General features: G+C 54.7%; 1 protein-coding gene and 1 long non-coding RNA gene across 2 annotated transcripts; one reads left to right on the forward strand and one right to left on the reverse strand.

The window, feature by feature from the left end:
* Positions 1–563: 563 nt before the first annotated feature.
* On the reverse strand, positions 564–8,231 carry HIC1 (HIC ZBTB transcriptional repressor 1). The gene is made up of 2 exons (XM_061604592.1): positions 7,378–8,231; positions 564–5,638 (listed from the first exon to the last, which is right to left on the reverse strand). Exons 1-2 carry the CDS (start codon positions 8,126–8,128, stop codon positions 3,465–3,467), a joined length of 2,925 nt encoding a protein of 974 aa, XP_061460576.1. The 5' UTR covers positions 8,129–8,231; the 3' UTR covers positions 564–3,464.
* Positions 7,754–22,365, forward strand: LOC133374119 (uncharacterized). The gene is made up of 3 exons (XR_009759820.1): positions 7,754–8,056; positions 14,882–15,010; positions 17,537–22,365. It is a non-coding gene; the product is annotated as an uncharacterized LOC133374119 (long non-coding RNA).
* Positions 22,366–27,530: the final 5,165 nt, after the last annotated feature.

Consider the following 27,530-nt stretch of genomic DNA (forward strand, 5'->3'; position numbering starts at 1 on the left):
GCGAATGGCATTTGAAGCTGGTGCTCCTCAATGCAGACACTAAATCTTGCTTACTAGCATAAAGTTCCCTTCCTCCAGCGCAAACCCAGACCATGTTTACTTGCAGCATAGAAATTCCTCTTTCCCCATTTCCTGCGTCTGCCCTGCAAATGTGGGGGTGGGGGGAGAGATTGGAGAGAGCAGTAAAGACCCCTCATCCATCCCCTAACAGTCATCCACTGAGCAGCACTCAAAAGAACAACTTTGCATCTGTGGTTTCAAACCCAGTTGTTTAACAAAGCCTGGATATCTCTGTCCCCTGCCCTGCCAAGCAATTATTACCATGTTTGTGCCCTAAAGTTTCCTTTACCCTCCCCACAAGATGCTCAAGTGGGTGGTGCGAGGGCTTGCCTGCTTTTAGGCCCACCACAACCCTGCAAGGTGAGTTGTACACACTGACTTGACTGGAGCCACCCACTGGCTCACCTTCTGCCACACCAGCTCCTTGAAGCCACCACCACCCCAGACCCAAGGAAGCAGAGGCCTTGTGGAGTCAAAGAAAACCTTTATTGCTCTTGGGTTGGTTTGTGTTTTAAAATTTTTTAATATATTTTTCTTCCGGTATAAAAGAAAAGGAACGACACCCCATGTACAAAATGCTACAGGAGGCACAGCAGGGGCCCCCTTTTTGATAGTTGGGTTTTGGTTTTTTTTTCAAGGATGGGGGAGCCCCTTGCTGTGTCCTCCCAGGGCTGGGAAGAGGGGTGGGGGCAGGGAAGGCAGCTGGCTCAGATGAAGAAGACACAGCCCCACGCTGGGTAAAGGTGGGAGGTTGTGTGCAAAAGAGGTGAAAAGCGGGGGCTTCACATTTTAACCCAAACTTTGGTTAAAAGGTTTTTGGGGCAGGAGGAGAGGGGCAGCTGCTTTGGCTGGGCCAGAGGGCAAATCTGCACACACCCCCAACATGCTCATCCCTCTCCCCATAAGTGCAGCAGGAAGGGTGAGGAGGCTAGTGCTTCAGAGAGGCCAATACCTGCACCTGCTGACCCCAGGAAATGGGGCAAACAGGCACATGTGGTGTCCCCGTCCTAAACATACACACACGCCTTCTTAAAGCTTCTGGTTTTCCTCCTGCATCCCAAAGGTAAAATAGGTCAGCCCATCCTGCCATCAACACAGCTGACAAATTGGGGGAGTGCCTTTGTCAAACTGTCCTTTAGAAGGAGGGACAGGCAGAGAAGGGGGTCCCCTACACACACAAAAGACACCCCCAAATAATCTTTGGCTTCAGGAGTGGGTAAGTAACCATGGACGGCGGATTCTGCTTGTATTTGGAAGACTGGGATGGTGCTCAGCCCTTTCCAACAGAGTCCAGCCCTCCGTCAAGAGGGAACCCTCCCCTCCTATCACAGTCTTTACTGAAGGGAAAAGGAGACAGAGCGCCCTCCCCTATTCACATTGCAAAACAGGCTGGGGGAGGTGAAGCGCTTGCTCAGAGGATGTCCTGGGCTGGCATCAGTTCCCCTGTGCCCGCTGGGGCAAAAAGGGGCAGCAGCCAAGAACTCCAGCTCTGTGTGCCAGGATGTCCCCCCCGCCCTCTCTGTCACATCTCAGGAGTGCTGCCAAACAGACCACCAGGCAACTGACCGGAGGCAGCTCATGCCAGCGAGCCAAGCTGCATTGCCCCTTGCTGGGAGCTGATCCCAAAGCAGGACTGAGGACTCTGCAGTCCTCCTGGTTGCTGGACGCCCTTTCCCAGCTGCTGGCATGGCCAGGGGCATCCTGGGAGTTGGGAATCCAGCAACATCTGGAGGGCCCCAAGTGACCATCCCTCTTTTGGAGCTCTGTGTAAACCCTGAAGGTGTTGGGTCACAGACAGAAAGGGTTTCCTCCTCGCACATTGAGATTTAAGGTTGCCACATTGGGGAGGAGGGTTCCCCCCCTTGTTTTTATCAGTCAGGCAGAAAATCAACAGGTGTAATTTAAAGGTACAAGCTCCCCACTCCTGCAAAAAGAGTGACAATTCAGTTACAAAAACAAGTGCTCTTGTGTCACCGTAAAGCCTTAACATATTGTGACAGAAGCTGGTGTGGGTATCCTCAGTTGCCAGACATATAGATATTGGGGGTCAGGACTTTGCAAGGGGCATGGGGGAGGCAAATGTCCATGAAATGCAAAGAGGACAGTCTGTGGGACACTGAAATCAGCAGCCACAGACTCTCTACACATTGCATTTTGTGAATATTTGGCCCCACCCTCCACCACCTAAGTCTCGGCACTCATATGATGCCAGCCAGGCATGGTCCACAAAGGCTCCAGCCACAATCAACCCGTCACAAGACTTCAGATGGCACAAGTTTCCTCAGCTGCTTTTGCAGGTGAAAAACAGGGCTCCCCCCTCAGCTAAAGTCAGACCTGTCCTGAGGATGTGCCTTGTGCCATCCTAAAGGGAGACAGAGAAAGACTGAACCTGCCCCACAGGAGGAGCAGCAGCAGCATTCCTTGGGAAGGGCAGTCAGTTGCTGGTTTGACTCCAGGAAGGCGCGGGAGGAGCGCCCCCCACCCCCCAGGCAAAGGCTGAGGCCTTCTGGGTTTACTTTTTTCTCCTCAAAGTCAAACCCTGGGAATTCAGAGGGGTTGTGGAGGAAATGTAAGGCGGGGAGGGGGGGGAACATAATTGATTTGTCCCTTGGCTATTAAAGCTTTCAAGGAGGAGGACTAGTTTGCCCCCCCAATTCCTGAGGACTGCACCAAAGCTGCAAGGCCCCTTTCCTGAGTCGATCCCTACACCTCAAAGAGAAGGGAGGGGTCCTCCTTGAGGCGGGGGAGCCCCTCTGCCCCTAAAGCAGAAGGAAAGGAAGGGGGTGCAATTCTGGATTGTACCATTACAAATTCTAGGGCCAGGGAATATTTATAGGCTTACCCCCGGCCCCTTGTAAAATCAACAAGATCTCCCTGCATGTAGAAAACCAGGAGAAAAGGTTCCATGTTGGGCTATTTTTAATTGTTTGATTATTTACATGCAGGGAGTTTCTTTCCGGTAGCGTTGAAGCAAATCAGGCCTGCGGTGGCAAACCCAGCCCCAGAATGACAATTCCGCGTTCATTCTGCGCCATGGGTAGCTCATCTGTCATGTGGCAGAGCCCCTGGGGAGGGGAGCCCCCTGTCTCCCCCCCCAAGAAAGCTGGTGATGAGTTCCAACAACTGGGGAGGAGGAAGAGGAAGACCCCCCGCGGGTGCATCTGAGGTAGGGACAAATTCACGGTTCCCTGTTTGGGGGCGGGGGGGGCGGGCAGCAGTTCCAAAGCCTGGCAGAGAAGGGGGGAGATAGGACCCGCATCACCAGTAAAGGGGGTCTAAACTGGTTCTTTGGGGACACTCCCTGTTCCGCGGCGGAGGACGGCGTCACCCACACACGCACCCAGAAAACGGAGGCCAGCCCGCTCCTCCGCTGCATCCCAAGGCAAGCAGCGCCCGAGCGCGGGTCAGGGGGGGGAAAACCGGTCTATGGTCCGGGCCTGGTGGTCGTTGTGCAGGTGGGCGGCGGCGGCGGCGGCGGCGGCAGCGGCGACCCCCTGCGCCATCACCTCCGCCGCCTTGTCGGGGCTGAGGCCGAGGTAGAGGCTCTCCATGGCGGCCTTGGGGTCGGCGGCGGCGGCCAAGAAGTGCGAAGCGTGCGAGAGCAGCTCCTTGTCCTGCTGTTGCTGCTGCTGCGCCAGGCGCGCCATGGCCAGGACGTCCAGCTTGAGCTTGCCGTCGGGGCCCGTCGAGGCGGCGGCGGCGGCAGCGGCGGCGGCAGCGGCGTGCATCTTCATGTGGCTGAGGAGGTTGCGCTGCTGGGCGAACTTGCCGCCGCAGACCTGGCACTCGTAGGGCTTCTCGCCGGAGTGGATCCGCATGTGCTCCGTCAGGCGGTACTGGCGGGTGAAGCGCATCCCGCAGGCGTCGCAGGCGAAGGGCTTCAGGCCCAGGTGGCTGCGCATGTGCCGGGTCATGGTGCCGCGCTGGGTGAACTTCTTGCCGCAGATGGAGCAGGGATAGGGCCGCGTCAGCCAGTGCGTCTTCTCGTGCTGGCGCAGCGTGGCCGGGTCCTTGTAGGCCTTGTCGCAGGAGGAGCAGCGGTAAGGGCGCAGCAGGTCGCAGCCCGCGGGGCCCCCCGACGGCGGCTGCGATGGCTGCTGCTGCTGCTGCAGCGACGGGGGCGGCAACTGCTTGTCCAGGAAAGGTGAGCCCTGCCCGGTAGCGGCGGCGGCCTCGGCGGCCTCCTTGCGGTACAGCTCCTCCTCTTCGTTGTGCGCCTCGACGTGCGCGTTCAGCTGCTCCGAGGAGGGGAAGCCCTTCCCGCAGGGGATGCAGACGTAGAGGTTGTCGCCCCCGAAGCTCTCTGGCTCGTAGCCCAGGTATCGCTCCAGGCTGCCCGCCGCGGGAGAGGGCCCGCCACTGCTGCAGCCCGTCTCCTCGCTGGTGCTCTTGTCGTTCTCCAAGTCCTCGGCCTCTCCGTCGGGCTCGCCGCTCTCCAGGGTCGGGTAGCGGCGCTGCTGCGAAGGGGGGGACTCGGCCTTGTGTCCCAGCTCGCCCTCCCGGACTCCCTTGTTCCGCCGTCCTCCCCGGCAGTCGCCCTCCTCCTCCTCCTCGTCGTCGTCGTCGTCGTCGTCCTCCAGGTAGCCACCCACCGAGGGCTCGTGCTTCATCCAGCGGTAGAGGAATTCAGGCGCCACCTCGGCCCGCCCCGACGGCTCCGGCCCGGGGCTGCTGCTGCTGCGGTGGTGGTGATGGTGATGGTGATGGAGGAAAGAGGCCTGGAGCTGCGAAGAGGCCGCCTCTCCGAACGCTGCATGGTTGGACAGCAAGGCGGCGCCGACCACCGAGGTGGGGCTCTCTGGCAGAGGGGGCAGCGAGTTCTCCCGGCCCTCCACCGCTGCACGCAGGCGGCTCTCCGGAGGTGGCGGCGGCGGGAGGTGGGGCGAGGGCCCATTGGGGCTCTTCTTGGAGAGGTCGAGGCCGCAGAGCGGGGAGCAGAGGCGCTCGGGGGGACACAGCCCGCCGTGGGGGTGCAGGGCGGCCCCCTGCGAGGCGGCGGCGTAGAGCTCTCCGCAGTGGGTGCTGAGCGGGTTGCCCGGCTCCACGGGGCGCGGCGGCCCAGCCGCGTAGCAGCTTTGGATAACCGGCGTGGCGGCGCGGATGCCCCGGGCCAGTTTGCCGAAGGGCGAGTAGCCGCCGCGGAGCTGGCAGAACTTGCCGGAGCGCCGGAGCTTCTTCTTGCAGAGGGCCACCAAGTCCGGGATCTGAAGGTAGCTGGCAGCGGCCAGCACGGCGCCCAGGCTGGGCTCCCCGCCGCCGTCGCTGCCGCCGCCGCCGCTCTCCGCCTCCGAGCCCAGCCGGCCGGTGTAGATGAAGTCGAGGACGGCGCGGAAGACGCCCGGGCTGACCATCTCCTGGTCCAGGTTGATGAGGTTGTCGTGGACCACCAGGGCCTTGAGGTAGGCGCTGCTGGCCGCCAGGACGTTCTTGTGCGCCCGGAAGAGCGCGTTCTGCACCACCAGGATCACGTCGCAGAGGAAGCCTTTGGTGCGTTGCGCGTTGAGCTGCAGCAGCAGCTGCCGAGAGTGGTCCGTCGACTCGGAGGCGTCCAACATCGCTGCGCCGGCGCCGCGGTCACCTGCAAAGGGAGACAGAGAGAGCGCCGGGCAGCGGCGTCAGAGCGGGCCCCAGCCTGTCGATACCTGCCCTGCCCTGCCCGACGCCGCAGCCCTCCCCACCGGCCGCCCGGCCGCCTCTCTCTGAGCCTGGGTACCCGCGTGCAGGGTGGGCGGCGGGGGGCTCTTCTTCCCCGGGCTGGGGCGTCTCTCATTGCGCTCTGGCCGCCTTCCCTGCCGGCCTCCCCTTATAGAGGGGCTTTCCCTGGCAGGCGGGCGAAGGGGGAAGGAGGAGGGGGGTTCAGCCCCCGGTATCTCCGCGATCGCATCACACGCCCCCCCTCCGGGTAGGGAGTGCGGGGGGCAGGGCCAAGCGCTCACACCTGGAGCGGGCAGCGCCTGCAGAGCTCCCACCGTTCCCCCTCCGCCGCCACCTGGCAGGACCACCAGGCCAAGAGTGCCGCCGCTGGCGCCCTCTGCAAAGGCCGCGCGTGCATCCGCTGCTGCTACGCCTGGCGGCTTCCGAAAGGGCCGCTCTCCGGCTCCACCCGACCGGCCCCGCTGTTCTGCCCTCCGAAGGTTGCTGGCGGGAGGTTGGGACGAGCCCGGGAGCAAGAGCGCGTCTTCACCTGCAGCGCTCGGGAGCTGGGACTGCAGCGCGCTTCCTCACTAGCGAGCAAGCCCGGCTGAACGGGAGGACCGACTTCCGAGGAAGGAGGCTGACGCGGGGCTGGGCGAAAAGGTCGCCGCTCTTGCAAGCGGGCGGGTGCGGAGGCTCCGTCCCGTCCCGGGGAGGAAAAGGAACCTCCTCAGGGCGCAGCAGAGAGGGCTGCGGGCGCCTTTTGGGCCCGGGAACCCGCCCCACTCCAGAGTGAGCCTGGCCTCGCCGACAGCGTCTCCGGAGAGCTCCCAAGGCCGAAGCGAAAGCGGCGGCTTTGCTCCCTTCCCAGGCAAACTCGGCGAAGCGGCCTCTTCTGGCCCCAGCTCGCCCCAGTTTGTAGGGTCCGCTTAATTCCGCGGGGGAACCGTTGCAACGGGGAGTTGGTCCTGCTTACAATGCGATGTTAGTCATAGGCTCTTGTTAAAAAAGGCGCCCATAGTTTGCAAAACGGTCTTCTGCACAAGGCCGCGCAAATGTCAAAGAAAGCCTTTCTTATAAACCGTTTTGAAAAACCCTCCGCCCCGAGGCCCTTCTCTGAAACGTATAGGAGGTTTCGGGGGAGGAGGTTGGAAGGCTGCTCGGCTTTTTTTGCGGGGTGGGGGAGAAGGACCCCCACCCCCGCCAGGCTCCAAGGCGAAGTTGTCGGCCTCACGGAGCCCGTGCAGCAGCCGAGGAAAGCAGCGCTGGCACGGCTGAGCCTAGAGAAGGCAGGCAGACTGGCCGGCCGGCCCAGCGGGGACCCTCGGCCCAAGAGTCAGGACAAGTGGAAGGGCGCGCCCGGGAAAGGCGTTGGGGCACAGCAGGGCGAGGAGGGGCGCACTCCCCCAAGCGGCTCGGACTACAGGGCAAAACCCACCCGCCGCCGCCGCCGCCTGCACCCCGGCCCCGCCACCCGCTTCCAGCGCGGTTATGGGCGGCGGGACTGGAGATGGGCAGGAAGAGCCGCTTTTCAGCGCGGCTCGCCACCGGGCTGGCCAATGCGCCCCGTTTAGGACTGGGGAGCGAGGGAGGGTGCACCTCCTTTCCCAGGACTGCCACTGCGCAGGGAAAGGGAAGGGACTCCGGCCTCGCCTCAACCAGCCGCCCGCAGCCCCGGCTTACCTGGGAGTCCCGTCGAGTCCGCCAAGCAAGCCAGGTCCGTGTGGACGCGCATGGCTCTCTCGGGCTGCGCCTCAGGCCGCTTGGCGGCGGCTGCTCCTGCTGCTGCCGCCGCGGCTGTTCCTGGCCCCCATGTGCCGGAGCGGCGGCGGCGGCGGAAAAGGTAAAGGCCGGGCCGCGAACTCCGCCTGACCCCAGGCTGAACTCGGGCGTGTTCAAGGAGCCGCTGTCGCCGCCGCCGCCGCGGCTTCCTCCGCCTCCTCCGTTCCAGCAGAAGCGGACCGGCTGGGGCCAAGGAGGAGGAGGGGGAGGAGGGGGAGGAGGAGGAGCCGCGCCGACGGGGCTCTCGAAGGAATAGCCCCAGGTAGGAGGAGAAGCGTGGCCGCGCCCCCTGCCGCCGCTCGCCTTGGGTGGAGGGAAGGGAGGAGGGCAGGACCCTGGGCCTGGCAGGGCGGGCCGTCTGGGGACGCGAGGCGCCCTGCTGGGGCTCTGCTCGCCTCGCCTCTGGCCACCCCAGGGAATGCCAGGAGGAGAGCGACCGCTGAGGGAGTCCGGCCCCGGCCCCGGCCCGGCCCCGGCCCCGATACCACCCGGCCCAGCGTGCGGGTGCGGGAGAGCGAGCGAGCGCGAATGAAAAAAGGCCGGCCACACGTCCAGCGGAGGGAAGCCTTCTGCCCAAGAGGTGGGTGCCGCGGATTTGGAGCCTGGCGGCCGGCGCCGAGCCTTTCCTCCTCCCTTGCGCCGCGCCCCACATCTCCTTCTCCGCCCCCCTTCGCAACGCTCCGCCGTATATGGGGACGAGGGGGTGCCCTGACAGTAGGTAGGAAATGTCCGGTGCTTCGTCGCGCTTCAGTCCCCAGCCTCTCTTCTTTCGGCCCCCCGTCCTGTTGCCATAGCCTCCCCCCTCCTCCAGGATTCCTGCCCCCCCCCCGCAAAAACCAATTCCTCCAGGCGAGTGTTCAGGAAGCCTATAAGGCTGGCGACACCTGGTGGCCGCAGCTGGAATCAGCCGGGGAGAGGCGCTCGGCTTCGCCGCTTGTTCCGGTGCTGGGCTCGGGGGTCGCCGTCTAGGGTCCGGCGGGGGCTGTTTCCCAGGGCGAGAGGTAAAAGTGAGCGGTAGCGGGACAGGTGGGATACTGAGATGCTGCAGCAAGTCGCCCTCCCCCGACAGGCTCAAAATCTGAGGCATCGTTATTTATCTCTATATAAGTGAGAGTCGCTATCGCTCTTCTGTCTTGCTCCTGGGCTTCCCTGGGGGGCATCTGGGGGGCCGCTGTGAGAACAGGGCGCTGGGTTGGGCATCCACTGGTGCCCTTTTGGTCTGAGCCAGCACTGCAGGGCTCTTCCTTGGTTGAGGCAGCGATTACTTAGTTTCCGAGGGCCAGGGAAGGGGGGTTCGGAAGCCCCAGAACTGGGTGAGGGCTGGAAGACAATGGGGAGAGGACGGAGGGAGGGGAGGGGGAAGGCCCCCCCCGCTGCGTTGTCTTTCTTGCTGTTTCCTAAACGCTGGAGGAGCCGCCGCGTCGGGACTGCCTCTTGCAGCCAAAATCAGCCAGGACTCCTGTTGGTCTCAAAGCTCCGACAGTGGTCTCCAGCCCAGGGCAGCAGGAACCGGACGGGGAAAGTGTGTGTGATGTTTATCCATAGGTCGGATTGGGGGGCGGGGAAGAGAGCGATCGAAAAACGTTTTTTTGCAAGAGGGTCTTCAAAAAGGGGACCGGAATGGGAGAGAATCGGCGTCCTTTCTCACTCTAACCTCCCCGCCACCGCTTCCAATTCAGTTTGACGAGATTCAAAATCATCATCATCATCATCATCGAAGCAGGGGGTCCCCCTTTCTCCCCTCCCCACTTCCATTTTATTTCATGCTGTTCCCTCCTTCACTCCCACCCACCCCTAACCCCGCTGCCCCTCCCTTCCCAAATTTTGCCAAATCCAGCTTTTGGCCCCTGAAACTGCCCCCCCTCTCTCGGCCCCTCCCACCAGCCCCATGAATTAATCAATCGAGAAATTCGTTTAAAAAAATAGGATTTCTATTGGGGGGGGGCTTTAGACCGCTTTCCCGAGCTTCGGGGTGACAACTGATCGCCCTGAGGAGATCGCGGTGCTCTTGGGAAGCTGCTTTATTCAGGCGAGGCGCAGAAGAGAAATTCGGGGTTGATTCCCCGCACCTTCCGCGCCCCACGGCCTGTCCCCAATGCAGAGGACGCAGTCAGAGGAGAGCCACGTAAAATCCGCCTTCAAGGAGGCCCGCGCCTGTCTGGAGGCCTTTAGCGGCTGGATTTGCGGGGGTAGCGCGCTAATTATATTCCTTGCAGGAGATCCCTGCCTGCAACCTGACAAACGGTTGGATGGGGGGGATTCTTAATTTTATTTATTTAGAGAGTTTATCAACCACTCCACCAAACGAAATTCTTCAGCCTCCATTCTGCCCCTCCGGATGAAATTAAATGGGGGGGGGGGATTTAGCCGCCGGGAATTCAGTTCGGTTCTCGGTTGAAAGGTGGGCAACTTAAAAAAAAAGCTGACTTTTATTCCAAAAAAGGCTTTAAAGAGAGTTGGAAACTGTTCACTGTTCAGTTCGGGCCCTTGACTGGAGGCGCGAAATGCTGTCTCTGCAATTTCAGCCTTGAAAACTACAACAAAAAATGCGTTATTATCGTTAGCTGATAATTAACACTCCTCGACTTAAAAACAAACGAACAAATGAATGTTCAGCTGCAACGAAAACTTCCGAAAAGGGTTTTGGGAAGGGCAGGGGATTCAGCTGGAAATCCACCCGAGCACGACCAAGTTTGGAGAGTGAGAAGGATCCCCTTTAGTCGCTGGGGTGGAGATCGCAGGCCCGCGGCCCGATGATGGGCGCTGAAGGGTGGTTTCGCTTTCCGTTCCCTTTATCTCAAGGCCCAACCTCTCTTCCTTTCCTTCGTTTAAAAAATTCCCCCAGAGCTTTTAAAAATTCGCATCCCCCCAGTCTTGATCGCCTCCTGGCCTAAACAACTGGACAGTGTGTGTGTGAGTGTTGGGGGGGGGATTTTCGATCCCTTTCCGCGGATTTCTCCCGACTTTTGAGAGACAAGAATTGGATTGGGTGGAGGTTTCAGGAATTGTATGCACACCCCATTTTTTAAAAAAGTTATTATAATTGTATGTTTTATCATTGTTTTCGTTATATTGTTGTTGTTGTTGTTGTTATTATTATTATTATTATCTTCACTATCATGATCCTGATCATCAACAACACACACAAAAACTGGGTCGCTTTTTATCAACCGATTCGAACTTGGGAGAGGCAACGTCAAAATGCTTGCAATAAATAACAATAATTCCTGGTTTTTTTCTGGTGTCGGAGGCTTTCTCCGCAGCGGGATCCCTTGGCCAAGGGGCGCCGAGGGACCCCGAAAATCCGGGACGCGTTTCGAGACGCAAGTGCCCCCAAGGCAAGGGAGAAGGCGAGGAGGTGACCCCCAAAACAGGGTAATTTTTCTCGCTGCTCGGCGGCCCTGTAACGGAGGCGAGACAAACGTTGATTCCCCCGGAGCTATTTCATTTCGCTTTAAGTGGCACCCGGAGATAGAACCGTTTTAAAAACTGAAATCGCTGCAGTCCTTAAGAATGAATACGCAAGTATTCAGGGTGTGGGTGTGATAACCATTTATGTCCCGCCTTTCTCCGCCAGGAGAACACAAGTTTGCTTTCAACAAATGGAAACGAAACCGAATGAAAGCAAAACCGATTAAAGCTCAACCAGGGAAGCAGAGTGGAGAAAACGTTCAAAACAAGAGAATCTGTAATGGGGGGGGCGATAGAGAGGTCCTGCTTCAGCCTTAAGACATCCGCAGCCCAGTCAACCACCACCCAGCGCCCCCTCACTCCTTATTTTAACGGGGAGGGGGTTTACCTGAGGCCTTAGGTGCATTGTTTTCCGGTGCGGGCCGGGAAGGGGCTCCTTGGCTTCCCTCGGGGGTGGCGCTGGGGGTAGAATGCGCAAGCAAATGCCGACATTGACCAGGCGAGGCGTAACTGGCCGGATTGCACAGTGCCATCCCTCAGCGCTTCTCGGTTTGCCGTCGCAGGGAGATGCTGACCTTCCTCTCGCTCCTCCGTAGAAGGGACCTGCGCACGCGGGCATTGACCGCAGGAGAGGCTGAGAGGAGCTTTGAGCCTCATGCCTAAAAACCTAGCTGCCTCTCTGGGGCAGAATTGGGGGTCTGGGCTTCTGGTCTGTGATGGGAGAGGCCCTCATCCCACGCCAGGATCGCGGAAAGGAGCATAGCCTCGGCAGTGGTGACTCCAGTCTGCTTGCTTTTGGAGAGGAGCGGAAATATTAATTAGTATTTATTAACTGCATTTCTATCTCCCCTTTTCAGATTCAGAAAAAACAGGGCGGTTCACGACAGATGCTCTTGGAGGTCACTGATTCATAGGGTCGCCATAAGTCGTAATCGACTTGAAGGCATATAACAACTATCTCCCCTTTCCCCCATGAGCCCGAGGCAGCTTGACTTGCTCAGCGGAAATCTTATGCTGTCCTTTCTAGCCTCTGAAATGTACATTGCGTCCGTTGCTGGGTGCTGCCTTGGCTTAAGGAAGAAGGGTACCCATTTTAGAATAGCCTTTTGGCGTCCTTGCAGCCCACAATGGCTCCCTCCTTTGCCTTTGTCCTGGCAGGCAAAAATGACAGTGGGAGCAGAGCTTGGAAAGTTACTTTTTTTGAACTACAATTCCCATCAGCCCCAGCCAGCATGGCCACTGGATTGGGCTGATGGGAGTTGTAGTTCAAAAGAGTAACTTGTCCAAGCTCTGTGTGGGAATGCGTAAAATTGCAGAATGCAAGCTTTGGAGTCGCACAGGATTCTTACTTCAGGCTGGGTCCTCACAAGAGTGTGACTCAAAAGCTTGCACCTTAAAATGTAAAGATACGATGGACCAGCTGGGTCACTGTACCTCCTGTTTCTTGTTCCTCAGCATGAAGGACTTGTGTTCCCATATGCCAGCCTTCCTCAAACAGATACCTTCCAGGACTACAACTCCCATGAGTCCTGGCTGTGCTGGCTGGAACTGATGGGAGTTGTAGTCCAAAACATCTGGAGGGCACCAGCTTGGGGAAGGCTGTTGTAGCAGCCCACTCCCTTAGAGCTTCCCTTTAGCTCACTGTTCATCAACCTTGGGTCCCCAGATGTTGCTGGGCTACAACTCCCATCATCCTTGGCCGTTGGCTAAACTGGCTGGGATTGATGGGAGTTGTAGTCCAACTGCATTTGGGGACCCAAGGTTGAAGAACAGTTCAAAAGTTTAGCCATACACCTCATAGCCATCCACAAAATTCTGTGCCACGAACATGTCTGGCCCCCTTTCCAAGCCCCTAAACCAGCGGCCTTAACCACGCCACGTGGATGTGTGAATTTGGTCCATTCTGTCTTGCATGAAGGAGAAGTTCCTTTATTATTATTATTATTATTGTTGTTGTTGTTGTTGTTGTTGTTGTTATTATTATTAGTCGCCCATCTGGCTGGTTGTCCAGCTACTCTGGGCAACGTACAAAATAAAACGTACAAATACATTAAACATTAAAAATCTGAAGCAATAATAGTAAAACCTAGCCCACCCCAAAAGCCTACCTCAAGAGCCAGGTTTTCAAGGCTTGGTGGAAACTCATCATAGAAGGGGCATGGCGGAGATCATTTGGGAGGGAGTTCCACAGGATGGGGGCCACAATTGAAAAATCCCTCTCCCTAGTCCTCACCAGTCTGGCTGTTTTAACTGGTGGGATGGAGAGAAGGCCTTTTGAGGCTGATTTTGCTGGGCAGCATCCCTGATGATGCTGGAGGCGCTCCTTCAGATAGACTGGGCCAAAGCCGTATAGGGTTTTAAAGGTCAGAACCAACACCTTGAATTGGGCCTGGAAAACAACCGGTAACCAGTGCAACTCCTTCAGCACTGGAGTTATGTGATCTCGCCGGCAGCTGCCTTTAATCAGGCGAGCCGCCGCATTCTGTACCAGTTGCAACTTCCAGACCGTTTTCAAGGGTAGCCCCACGTAGAGCGCATTACAGTAGTCTAGGTGAGAGGAGACCTTTGAACTGATCCAAATCCCCTGCCAGCTGCCTGAACCCCAAGTTGAGAGGGAGAGAGAGAGGAAATATCTCTCTAATCCACTTTTCTTCACACTGTGCATACTTTTATGAAAGTCAGTCCCTGGGGGGGAGGAATGTGTCCCTGTGGGCCTTTCTGTCTGGCCTTTGGGACTTTCTCCATGCCACACTCTCTTTCCTCAGGGCATGCCCCTCGCTGGCCCTACTCTGCACCTTCCTCAAGTGCCTGGAGTTGAGATCATGCTGCTTGCGTGTCTGAATGGTGGGTGGAGAGGGGCGTGCATGTTGTTTTAGCGTACCTGGAGGGTAGCCTCCTGTACAAAGGTAAGGGTTGCACGTGGTGCCCCTCCCACTTTTGCCTCTGTCCCACCCACAATTACCATGTGGCCCCCAGAAGGTTGTCAGGGAGGCAATGTGGCCCTCAGGCTGGAAAACGTCCCCCCCTTGCCCCATAGTGTCTCTTCCCATACCCCACGGTCACCTTCTTTTCCAAACAATGCACCAGGCTGGAAGGGGGGGGGCTCCTCCTGGAACAATGCTCGATAAGCCTTTGTGGATGTCTGCCCAGAACTGCGATAAAGAAGAGGGAGGGATGGCCTTGGACCAGGGGAGGGCACAGAGTTGGGGTTAACTTGACCTTCTGCCCTTTTGTGGAAATGGCGGGGGGACGGGACGCTAGGACAAGGAAGAAGGCAGCCTGTCAATGTCATCCAGGGGCACCCTTGGCTCCAAAACAGCATTCACTTCCCCTTTCCCCACAGCATCTTACACAACTGCAGCCCTTTCCATGCAAGGAAGGGCCTTGTGTGTGCACATGTGAGCATAAGCACCAAGTGGCTGGGTATGGAGAGTTGCAGCTATTCAAGGCCGGCTCCCAGCCTGATTCCCTACCAAGCTTAGTCACGGGGTTATGGGGTGTGTGTGTTTGTTCTGCCTTTATGGTATGAAGTAGTTATATTTATGTGTTGTAAGTAGGGATGGGCAAGGATTTCGATTCAGTTCGCATTTCAAGCCAAATCTCTCAAATCCTCACTTTCCGAAACAATATGACAACCAGCACAGCCATCTTTTGAAATTCGCACTTATTATAATTTTGCGATGCAGTTCATCAACCAAACACTGTTTATAAAAATGCACATGTAAGGGATAAGTGGGCATAAAAATGAATACATGAGTGAAAAATAACATGCAGAAATGCATTATATGACAGTAAATGCCTTGCAAAAATGTGTGCACAGAGTCAAAACTGTCCTTAAAAAATGTGTTTATTAAGGAAAATCCACAGTAAAACCCTGGGTAATTTTTAATCAGCAAATTGCAGCAGAAAGGTGGTGAACTGAATTTAAGATTGGAAAAATGGGAATGAGAGAACCAAAACTGTCAGATCTTTATTTATTACATTTCTACCACAGCTTTCTTTTCATGGTAGAAACCCAAGGCGGCTTACATATGGTTCCCAGGCGGTCCCCCATCCAGGCACTGACCAGACCAGGAAGCCGGCCTTATGTGCCTTCAGACCATCGCCTCTTTCCACCCCAGTTGTAAGTTGCTTGTAGATATTTGGGTAACAGGCAACTAGGAAGTCTAAATAATAATAATAATAATAATAATAATCAGGAGGATTTGCTCCTCTGGATTTAATTCCAAGTAAGTATGTTCAGGATTACGGCTTGCATGAGCTGCTAAACCCAAATCCTCACACCTTGGAGCCCATCAGCTGAACTGGGGATCTGGCCTAGGAACACAACACGGTCCTCCAGGCCTCTCTGTCTGGCCACACCCCTCCTCCTGAGGCCATGCCCCTCTGTGGCCCTGCTGAGCACGCCTTGATCATGCCTCTTGCTTGCCCCGCTGGAACATAGAGAAGGGTCTGTGTCACTGTGTAGAAATCAAGAACTCTTTAATAACTGAGTTTGTATATAAGTGTTACATTGTAATCTCGAATTAATTGTATACTGGTTCGTTTATGTTTATTCTTGTTGGGTTATTATAGATTATAGATATGGTAAAATTCACATTCCTGACTCCGCCCACTTTTGCCTCTGGCCCCACCCACCATTAGCATGTGGCCCCTGGACGGTTGCCCAGAAGGGAAAGTGGCCCTCAGGGCTGAAAAGGCTCCCCATAAGAAGAGCCTGCTGGACCAAGCCAAAGGAGGCCCACATAGCCCAGCATCCTGTTCTCACATTGGGCAACCAGTTGCTCACAAGGGGAAGCCCCCGAGCAGGACCTGAGTTCTGCGTCATGAGCTGTGGGCTCCCCAGGCGTGGCCAGTTCCCCTGCTGCCTCCGGTGGATCTGGACTTGCAGTGAAGCCAGGCAAAAAGGCCCTCCGCATGTGAAAGGGCCCCCACTACAGCCAATGTGGGGAAGGGTCCATAGCTTGCATGGCATCTCCAGACTCCCTGCCTGACACCCTGGAGAGCTGCTGCCAAGTCAGTGTAGACAATATTGAGCTAGATGGTGATATGTAAATTTGTATAAATGAGCAGAGATGTGCGTTTACCCTGCATTAGGATCACTGAGTCTTAAGACTTAGTAAAATAAGAAAAGCTACTCTATTTATAGAAATGCACAATAGATAGGAAAGGCATACCTCGTTCTAATTAGCTAAGCTAGAGGCGCAAGGCCCAGACTTGGGGGTTGCTCTCCTGGCTCAGGAGGGAGAGAACAGAGACAAAGGCGTCTCCTCTCTCCAGGGACAGTCAAAGAAGACGACAAAGGAAGGCGGGGCAGGTCAGCTTCCCTGAGCATGTCAGTTTACAAGGAAGGAAGTTAGTCAGAGCACAGCACAGGTGGGCAAGTCTAGCCATCTGGAGGACCCGCACTCTATCTTCCCTTTGGAACACAAACAAAAGAATGAAAGGGGAGTTGCTCTTGCCCCACTTCCCATGAATAGACCAGTGTTCTCACTCAGTGTGATGCAGCTTCTTGTGTCCCTGGGGGGCAGGGAACGCTGGTATGACCAGGGGCGTTGCTGGGCACCTGACAGATTGGGAACGGGGCCACAGTATAAATCAGCAGGCGGGGCTAGAATGCTTTGGGACAAATGAAGACGAGGGGGAGGGGGAGCCTTGCCAGCACCTGCACTTTGCAGTGTGGGAGGAGGAGGAAGCGGCAGGGTTGGGCCCCAGCACAAGCACACCGGGTCCTCTGTTTCCCCATGAAAATGTAACGTCTCTATAGACTGGCATGCTCCACATTTCAGGATATGGATGTGAGCAAGACTAGATCCCAGTCAGCTATTTATGGACATCAGAGGAGCCCTTCAGCAGGTGGATTGGGCCCAGTCCAGTCCAGCATCCTGTCCTCACACTGGCCAGCCACGGGCCCCAAAGGGAAGCCCACGAGCAGGGCCTGAACTCTCCCCACTTGCCATTTCCAGCTGCTGGTGTTATCCAGAGGCAGGCTGCCCCCAAAATAGAGGTGGGCCACAGCCGTTTTGGCCAGTAGCCATCAGCAGCCCTGTCCTCCATGACATTAACTATAATAACACAAAGTGGGGGTTAAGTAAAACATGAGTGAAGCCGCTGAAACAATCCATTTCACAATCAGCGATGCAAGCTTTATCTAGAAAACTCCTCAATTTCCTGCAAATCTGGCAGCTCTGAAAAAAGTGACTGTCTTCCTCCAGTAGAAAGGTGTCGTCTTCAGCAGACTGACAAACGGAACAAACTGCCATTAGAAGGTCCTGCTACAATGACATTGTGCAATAGTGACAGACAACAGGAAGCCTGTCTGTACCTGGCACCTGTTAACTTACGGAATTCACCACCACAAGATGGGTGCCTGGGACTTTAAAAGGGGCTCTGACAGTTTCATGGAGAGGCTGTTGGTCTGCATTTCCAGAGTCTCAGAGGTGATGCACCCCGAACCCCACTTGCCAGTGAACCCCAGTTGTTGCTGCTGCCCTGAGACCCTGCTTGTGGGCTTCCCAGAAGTGGCATCTGGTCGGCCACTGTGAGAACAGGCTATTGGGCCCCCCTTGGCCTGGCCCAGCAGCCAGGCTCTCAGGTCTGTAAGGGTCTGTGGACAAATATCATATCCGTGCATTTCCCTTTCTCACAGAGGCTTGCATCATCTGGTTCCAACGGAGAGTTCCTCAGCAATGTCTTCCTTGATTTTGTGCATACGTGACTGTCATGTGGATGAAGATGCACCTGTTTATGCAGGCCGCCTTGATCTCCCTCCCTGTTTTAATTGTTGCTTTAATGGGATTGTTTCATTGCTTATTTCAATCGCAGATGTCTATATCTTAATGGGGTTGTTTTACTGTGTTTTTAATTATGGATGTTTGTAGCTTAATGTTTTAATTGGGTTGTTTTAGTGTGTATTTTTAATGATGGATGTTTATAGTTTAATGTTTTTGTCACTGGCTTTTATAACTTTAAATTGCTTAGAAACCTATTTTGGCATTAAGTGGTCCATAAATTTATTAATAGTAGGTTGTGACTAATGTTCACAGCCTTAGAGTAGACCCATTGAAATTTCTTTCTTTCTTTCTTTCTTTCTTTCTTTCTTTCTTTCTTTCTTTCTTTCTTTCTTTCTTTTCTTTATATCCCACCTTTCCTCCAAGGAGCTCAAGGGATGTACAAACATGGTTCTCCCCCCCCATTTTATCCTCACAACAACCCTCTGAGGTAGGATAGGCTGAGAGTCAAGGTGAGCTACATGGCCAAGTTGGGATTTGAACACTGGTCTCCTAGGTCCCAGTCTGAAACTCTAACCACTATGTCACTCTGGCTCCTAATCAAAGGACATAACTAATTAATTAATTTAAATGGATCTGCTCCAAGTAAAACTTACTGGATACAACAACAATAATAATCCAGACGAGACAGGCATCCATTGCTGTTTTTTTGCAGAACTGATGCCTGTGCACTGAGAGGAACTCATAGGGGAGAGCAAGAGCATCTCATTATATTTGGCAAACGCTGCCTCACCTCATCTTCCCCAGTCAAGGTGCAGAATCTGCAAGGCCAGCCAAGTTATTACAGGACCTGCAGCAGAAAATCCCACAGCTGGCTCTCCCCAGGCATAAGAATATAATGATGATAAATTAAACTTGCCCCTTCAAGACACCCCCAAATCCAAAGCCTGAGGCAGCTGCCTAGCTCTGCCTAAGTGTGAGGCTGGCTCTCTCTTCCAGAGGTCCTGGAAACACCCCACAGATGAGGCTTGAGGGTTTTCTCCAGCGGCCAGCTGGTCTCCCCATCTCCACATGGTCAGAGCAGATCCATTTCCCGACGTGGTAACTGGGGCCAGTCTCTTTCCCAGATGAATCAAAACACTCCCACCCGGTGCCCAAATACCTCTAAGGCCAGCCTTCCCCAGCCTGGTGCCCTCCAGCTGTTTTGGACTACAACTCCCATCAGCTGCAGCCGACACAGCCCAACTCTCGCCAGCCCCAGCTTCCGACTACAGACTTGCTGGGTGATGGATGTTGGAGTCCAGCAACATCTGCAGGGCATCAGGTTGGTGAAAGCTGAACTCGGGCAGTGGTAGCTAACCAGGTTGCCCTCCAGACATTGTGGGCTACAACTCCGATCATCCCTGGATCAATGGCCATGCAAGCTGGGGCTGATGGGAGTTGAAGGGCACCTCGTTGGCTACTCCTGAACCAAGGCCTAGATTTCTCTCTCTCTCTCTCTCTCTCTCTCTCTCTCTCTGAGTCCCTGCTCCCAAAAAAGTAAGGGGTCTAAGACCCCTGGAGACTCTGGACAACTGCACCCCTGCTCTCTGACCAGTCCAAGATTTTTGCTTCAGAGTAGCCTTCTCCACCAGACCCAGTCAACAAGGCCGTGATGGCAGGTGTGTAGTTGTCCGAGGTCTCAGGGGTCTTACACCCTATGTCTCCAGCATCCTACGAGCCAATCACCATAAAAGGGGAATGTGTTGGCCTTTGAGAAGAGTCTTCTAACAAGCTTCCTTGTTCTTTCTTGCTGATTGGAGCCAATCAGAGTGAAAGGAGGTGAGTTGGCCACTGAGAAGACTCTTTTTAGTAGTTAACACACTCCCTTTTTGTGCTGATTGGCTCTTGCAGATGTCTGTTATTGTGGAAGGCGGCATTAAAACAATGATCTCATTCAGCAAAAATGTATTTTTATATTACAAAGTTCTGGCACCAGGTCATTAGCAGACAAACTGGACCAGGAAGGGGGTTGCTGTTAAGCAGCCTTGCTTTTCCCCTCTTGAAATGGTCACTAGCTGGCCTGGTACTTGCTCCCTTTTCCTCATATGGGCCGGTATCCTGAAACTGTGAGCTTGAAGGCCAGGTTGTTTGTGTTGTCAATCTACATAAGGTATTGGTATCGGTTGCTGCAGTTTTGCTTCCTGAGAATCTCAGCATTCTTTTTTTAAAAACAAAATCAAGTCTCTAGTCCTCATGCATTATGAAGCTATGCTTGAATGCCTGCGGGTGGTGTCTGGTGGTGACTCCTCAGAAGCCAGAATGGGAGTTAGGTGGTGGGGTGGATAAGAGTGCAGTGGCCCACACTCATTAATAGTTCCTTGCACCCACACCCATGGGAAGGCACCCACACCCATTCATTGCTCCTTGCTAGCTGAGTTGCCCTATTTTGTAATGCTGTCTGGATGCCCCTCTCCACGGGAGATGAACTCTGAACTATGGCACTTCGACAGATGAGAAATGGACAAGAAGTCTCAGCAAGACAAAGGAGATGTATGATAGCTTTGTAATATTTCATTTATTTATAGATGCACAAGCAAAGCCTCAAAGGAAGCAAACAGGCACTCCTACTGCGGACAACTCTTGCATCCGGCCTGTCCCCCACTCTGCCCCCCAAACTCACCTCTCTTTCTCTCTCTAAGCTGACAAATGTTGGAAGTGGGGCAAGAGCAACTCCTGTTTTGTTATTTTATGTTCCAAAAGGGAGATAGAGTGAGGGTCCTCCAGATGGCTATACTTGACTACCTTTACCTGCGATGCTCTGACTGGCTTCCTTCTGTCATTAGACTGATATGCTTAGGGAGGCTTATCTGCCTCCCCTTCTGCCCTTTCCTCTCTTCTCTAGTTGTTCAACTGTCGAGAGGAGACACCTTTGTCTCTGCTCTATGAGGGCAACCCCCAAGCCTGGGCCTTGCGCCTCCAACTTAGTTAATTAGAACTAGGTAGGCCTTTCCTATCTCCTACGCATTTCTATAAATAAAGTAGCTTTTCTTATTTTATTAAGTCTTAAGTCTCAGTGATCCTAATGCAGGGTAAAAGCCCGCCACTTAGGTAAACGCACATCTCGGACCGTTGACAATCTGCTCATTTATACAAATTTACATAACAACAAACTGCTTCGGACTTGCTCTTCTGCCCTATTCCCCACTAGTGAAAGATCAGATGATCAGCCCGGCCTATGAGCAAGTTATTGCCCCCTCCAAGGATGCTCATCCGTCACCACCCATATAACAATTGCCAACATGGAACCTCCATGTTTAGAGGCAATCTACCTCTGCGTACCATCTGCTGGGAAAGAACAGCAGGCGAGGGGCTTAGTGGAAGCACCCGGTTGTTCACGCTTTGAAAGATGATGTTAGACAGGCTAGGCCTTTGGTCTGGTCTAGCAGGGCAATTCTGATATTCTTTTCTGCCCTTTCCCTAATGTTGTCTGTCCAAGGACAGTGAGGTTGGGGTTTTTTTGGTCAATGGAAATTAAAACTTAAAATAAAATAAGAGGAATGGTCACAGCCTGTTTGATCCTTTTGCCGTTTTTCTTGAGAGATTACTGCATTTCAGAGGCCACTAGATGAATCACCCTTTTTATTGGGGTGTGGAAGTTACCCTGCCATAGGACAGAGTAAGCGACTGGTACCAAGGCAAATAATTTCGGAATGCAAATGATTAAGTGGTATATACATTTTAAAAAGTTTGGGTCCATCTAGGTGAGTATCAGCCACTTCCAGATGTTGCTGGATCCCAACTCCGATCAGCCTGGCAGCCAGCATGTCTAATGGTCAGGGGTGATGGGGGTTGGAGTCCAGCAGCTTCTGGAGGGATGCAGATTCCCCAACCCCGATCTACACTGACTGGCAGCAGCTCTTCAAGGTCCCACAAAAAGGGCCCGGGGGCTGATTCATCCCAGAGGGGGCCCATCCTAATCCAGCATTTTGTTCTCACAGTGGCCAACCAGATGCCCCCCATGGGAAGCCCCCAAGCAGGACTCTCCCCATTTGTGACCCCCAGCAACTGGAGTGCACAGGCACCCTACCCCCAACAGTGGAGGCAGAACATAGCCATGGTCATAGTGGGCTCTCTGACACTGGAGGCCTTCAAGAGGCAGCTGGACAGCCATCTGTTGGGAATGCTTTGATCTGGATTCCTGCATTGTGCAGGGGGTTGGACTTGATGGCCTTACAGGCCCCTTCCAACTCTACTATTCTATGATTCTATGGTGGCTAGTAGCCAATGATAGCCCTCTCCTCCATGAATAAGACAGGAGTCTTGCCCAGCCCAGCCTGCCAGGGCTTGAACCTTGGACCTTCTGCATGCAGAGCAGGGGCTCTCCCACTCCGCCATGACCCCAGGGGTGGGCCAGGATCTACGGTCGCATTCACACGTGACCCATGGCAACTTGGTGTTAAGTTGTTGTCGTTGGCTGAAGGTTATAGAGGTGGCTGTGGTTTCTCTGGGATGCCTGGAAGAGATGGAGGGAGTCAGTTCTGGATGACACTGCACCTCCTTCCCTGTTGGAACAAGACAGCAATGCTTGCAGTTACTTACCTGAGCCAGTGGGGGGCAGAAGACAGAAAGGGTCATGTTTGTGTCCCTCTCATTGACCTTCTTGTAACCTTTGTTTCTTTGTTTTTGAGCAGCTCTTCTTCCTTCTCCCTGGACGTGTGATGTAAGTTGATAGTGAATAAACCTTGTTTTTTCTTTCTCACCTTTATCAGTGGTCTTAACAGACTGATTTGTTGCAACCGCTGTGTAACTCTGCTGACTTCCAGTATGCAGGTCACTTGGACCAAAACGGTTGTGAGTGAAGTCCAAGTCACTTCTGGGCCGGGGGAGCGAGGAGTTCACAAAATGTGTAGAGGAGAGTATCTGGTGGAGGAGGTGGAAATAGGCTTTAGAGACACTGGATTATAAATGAATGGAAATGGACTGCCTTCAACTCGATCCCGGCTTATGGCGACCCTATGGATAGGGTTTTCATGGTAAGCGGTATTCAGAGGGGGTTCACCATTGCCCCTCTCTGAGGATGAGAGGCAGTGACTGGCCCAAGGGTGTGTGTGGGGATTCAAACCCTAGTCTCCCAGGTCGTAGTCCAGCACTCTTAACCACTATGCCACACTGACTGTGGATTATATATGTATATATGTAGGGTCTGCTGCATAGATGGTGGGGAACTACGGATGTAGGAAGCTGCCTTATCTCAAGTCAGAGTGTTGGTCCATTTAGCTCAGTATTGTCTACACTGACTGGCAGTGCCTCTCTGGGGTTTGAGGCAGGACTCTTCCCCAGCCTGGCCTGCAGATGCCATTGGGGACTGAACCTGGGGTCTAGGTGCTCTACCACTGAAAAATGTCCTCCCTTTAAGAATAAAGTAAGATTCCAGTCCTCATTGTTTCGAAGAAAGGGCTGATTTAAAAAATGAGGAAGCTGCCTTATATTGACTTAGGTTGCTGGTCGATCTAGCTCAGTAGTGCCTACGCACTGACTGGCAGCAGCTCTTCAGGGTTTCAGGCAGAGGACATGCCTACTCCTCCTTCTGGAGATGCCTGGGGTTGAGCCTGGGACTGAATCTTCCTCAGCCATGAAGCTCACTGGGGTGACCTTGGAGCCAGTCACTGTCTCTCAGTCTAACCTGTTGTTGGGAGGATAAAATGGGGAGGCAGTGAGAACCGTGTACGCCACCTTGGGCTGCTTGGGGGAAAGGAGGGATATAAATGCAATACACAAATTAATTTTAACATAAAATGTGTGCCACAAGTTGTGACACCTATGACAAAAAAAGATAAAAGAACAGCTACCATCAGAGCCATGTGAAAGCACCAGCTTAATTAGGGGGAAAGAGACGCTGAGCCCCACATGGCTCTCGCCTTTCCCTCATCTTCAGCTAATTGTTGGGAACATTTTTTTGAGAGCTTCTGGCAGCAGCTCTGCATGGCTGGGGTGAGGAATGGGTCCCCCAGGCCTTATCCAGGTTATTTATTGGTGTGCTGCGTATAAATCACACACACACCCCACCTCCCGGCAACCTGGAGACAGCCGCCTGCGTCCCTGAAGTTTTGGGCTGACTGACGTCTCAGGTTGCCCTCCTCCTCCTCCTGGAGAGGAGTGGGGGGAACCATGCCATGGGCTGTGGGACAGAGAAGGACCCCTCCCTCCTGACAAGCACACGGTAGGCTTGTTCAGCAGCCACAACCTGGCCCTTTGCAGCAGCCTGGATGCAGTAGTTGGTGTTTTGCAGGAAACAGGGTCCCCTTGCTAAGGTCCAAGGTCAAGGTGTACTGTTCAGGGCAGGGGCAGGGAAGCCTTTTCAGCTGAAGGGCCACCTTCCCTCTGGGCAGCCTTCCAGGGACCACGTACCAGTGGCAGGCGAGGCCACAGGTAAAGCAACAAATGTACATTTACCTTTTGTACTAGTTTCTGCACATGCCCCAGGAAGCAAAGAGGATTAGCAGAGTTCAGCCAGGCCGAATCACTCAAGGGAGGGAGGTGCAAAGCAGGGCCAGTGAAGGGTGTGGCCTGTGGAGAGTCCCAAGGGCCAGATAAGAGAGGTCTGGAGGGCCACATTCAGGCTGAAGACCTGACGTTCGCCACCCCTGGTTCGAGGTGCTCCGTGGGAGGCTGCAAGTCATTCTTTGCTCCCGTTCCTTACTTGATACAGAACTGCACAACACCCTGAAAGGGGACCCATCTAGGCCAGCAACCTATTCTCATGGTGGCCCCAAAGGGAAGCAGGACCTCAGCGCAAGAGCAACTCTCTCCCACGTGATAGTCCTTCCAGCAGCTGGTGTTGTTCAGAGGCAGACTGTCCTTATGAAGGGTTAGACGAATTCATGGAGGTGGAACAGTGGAGTGGCTACTAGCCATGATGGCTACGCACCCCCTCTGTTGTCGGAAGCTGCATGCTGGGTGTCATGAGTGGGCAGAGGGCTGCTGTTGCGCTCAGGTCCTGCTTGCTTGCGGGACTCTTCCCACTTGGGAGGGGGCGCCAGGTTGGCCACTGTGAGGACAGGATGCTGGCCCAAACAGGCCCCTTTGGCCTGACCCAGCTGCAGCCGGGCGCTTCTGAAGTGCCTCTGGGCTGTGCCCAAGAAGGTACTGGGAACCGACAGCGAAAGAAAGAGAAAGAAAACCAGCTTCGTGGCATTTTGCTGGCCCTCGTACTGGCAGAGTGACACGTTTGGGGGTGTGCACGGAAGGGGCACATTTTCCTTCAACGAGTTCAGCACATTGGAGGCAGCTCTGGTTAACTCATTGGCTCAGCAGGGAGGTCTGGGTGCCCCCCTCCCCACAATCAATCAAAGCGCAGGCAAGGCAGGCCAGATGCTGGGAGCTTGTGCCTCTCCTCCAGCTGTGGCTTTGGCGCATGCTCAACGGTGGGGTTGGACCGGCCTCCTTGGACAGGATACAAGCCCCCATTTCCGAGCTTTCCCCCAAAGCCCCCCCACACCTGGCTTCGATTAACAGGGTCTTGGCTGCCCGCTTCAAACCACTCACAGAGCGCAGCCATGCTGGAGCCCTCGGGGCCAGTGTGCTGTTAATTTTCCTGCTGGCTCCCCGATGCCATGCCAGCGGGCACATGATGCATTAACCCTTGCCGTGGCTGCTTCCTCCAGGGCGCCAAAGCCCATTGCCCTGCCCTGCTTTGGCGAGGACTGCTGGCCACATCCAAACTCACAGTCCCAGCAGACTTTGGGGAGGTGGCTGCCTATCCCTCCTCCATGTGCTGACAATCCAGAGCCCCCCCCATTATCCAAGGGGTCCTCCCTGCCTCTCATCCAAGAAGTACATTCTTACCTTAAGGCCTTGGGCTCTTGCAAAGGCTCCCACCCCCTTCCCCTTTTGCAACAATCGTGACATAATCCCTTCACAACAGGCTCTGGATTTGAGGGAAGTAGAGTTGTAATAATGTCTCCCTTGGGTCTCCAAGAAGGCTGGAAGGCAGGAAGGGAGGGGTGTATGGGGGGGACGTTCCTTGCTGCAATGCCAGAACCCCCTAGCTTCTCCAGGGAGAGGCCCCCATCTTACTGAAGCTGGCAAAGAGGAAACTGACAAGAGAGATTGGAAGAGTTGTGGAGAGGCTCTGGCCAAGATGAGGCAGATGTTTCCAGAAGAGGACTTTTGGAAGGAGAAAGAGCCAGGAGAGAGATAAGGGCAGAGCTGGGAGCAAGGGGTGGTATCCCTTGAGAGAAACCCTTGTGTGCAAACACATTCCAAGAAAATGCACCCTTAAATGGGCCAGGGCTTCATTTGAGGCAGAACACTCCCTTAGAATCCGTCCAAGCGTGTTGATAAGCAAGAGTGCCCCTTAGCATGTCTAGAGTAGTTAAAAAAAAAAGCAGCCACAGTTCTCAACCACACTATTAATGCATGCCAAAGAATGTGGCATCCAAACATGTTTGAGGGTGGGGAAAACTTTTTTTAAAAAGTCAGGAAGGAGCAGAGTGTCTGGAAAGAAATTGGGCCAGCCTAGAGGGGGCTGAAGTTAAAAAGCAAGTAGTGGTGCCAGGATGGGGACCCTTATGGAACCTGAAGCTGTGGTCGCTCTGGACGTGTGGAGGGGGACAGAGGTGAGCAGACAAGAGACCATCTTCCCTTCTCAGACCTGCCATGACCAGGCAGCTAGTTCAGAATGATTAATGATCCTCACAACATTCCTGTGAGGTAAGTTAGGCTGAGGAATAGCAGCCTAATGCCATCTACTGAGCTTCATGGCTGACTCTGGATCTGAATCCTGGTCTCCCAGGTCCCAATCCAACACTAACCACTAGATCACACTGGCTCTCCACTTGTGGTTGCATGCTGCTGTACAGACACTGCATTGAGCAAGGGGTTGGAATAGATGACCTCCAAGGCACCCTTTCAACTATGCCTTTTTATCTTAAATCAAATAAATGCCCCGTTGAATTTCTGCCTGTCTCATAGATGCTGGTACTCACTGGCTGACAATTCAGGAGTTCTTTGCAAGGTTTAGTATTGGCATTGGGGGAGAGGAAGAGCTCATGTGCCTTTAATGGCAGGTAGAAATTAAGCAGCATAAGTTTGGAAATACAGTTATGGGGAAGGCTCCACCTGTTGGCATTCTGCCTGTCAGACATCTTATCATTTGTGCGTAGCCCTGGATTTACTTTTGTGCCCTCCAACCTCACCTGCAAAAGAGGTGCAGATCTGCATATGACACAGCAACTCGCGAAGCGGCCTTACATGGAGTCAGAGCATTGGTTCATCGCTGGATATCTGCACTGACTGACAGACTGAACCTGGCACCTTCTGCATGCAAAGCAGATGCTTCGCCGCTAAGCTACGGCCCTTTCCCTAAACAAGGAAGCAAGATTCCAGTCCTCATGGCACTGAATCAAGAGCTGACTGAAACAGGCGTATGGGAAGCCGCCTTATTGATTCAACCCGGGCGCTTCGGCGGGCAAAGGAGGCGCCCTGCCACGCAGCCGCGGCCATTCCCCCAAGCCTGGAAGTGCGCAAGCTGCAGGCAAATGTCATGCAAATTTGCGCCTTCTTTGCGAGATCCTGTCGGCCCCCTCCCTGCCAAAGGCACAGCGGGGAAGGGCCCTCAGCATCGCGAGGCGCCGCGTCGTCGTCTTCCGGCGCTCTGTTGAGGACGGGGCGTGCCAGCCGAGCCAGCCCGTGCCGCTCTCATCACCAGCCCAGCGGCGCCTCGACGGGCATCGGCGCTGCTGGCGTGATGACTGCCGCGTGTCTGCGTCACGCCAGCCGCGGCCCAGCAGTACCTTCCTGTGGCCACGCGGTGGCAGTCCCTGCGCCCGCTCCTACGCTCCTTGGCGAAGCAGCAGCCCCTGCGGACGGCGCGCAGTGACGGAAGCGGCGGCGGGGGGGGGTCGCGAAGGGCCTGCCCGAAATGCCAGG

The sequence above is a fragment of the Rhineura floridana genome, chromosome 21 (assembly GCF_030035675.1).
Source record: "Rhineura floridana isolate rRhiFlo1 chromosome 21, rRhiFlo1.hap2, whole genome shotgun sequence".
Classification (NCBI taxonomy): domain Eukaryota; kingdom Metazoa; phylum Chordata; class Lepidosauria; order Squamata; family Rhineuridae; genus Rhineura; species Rhineura floridana.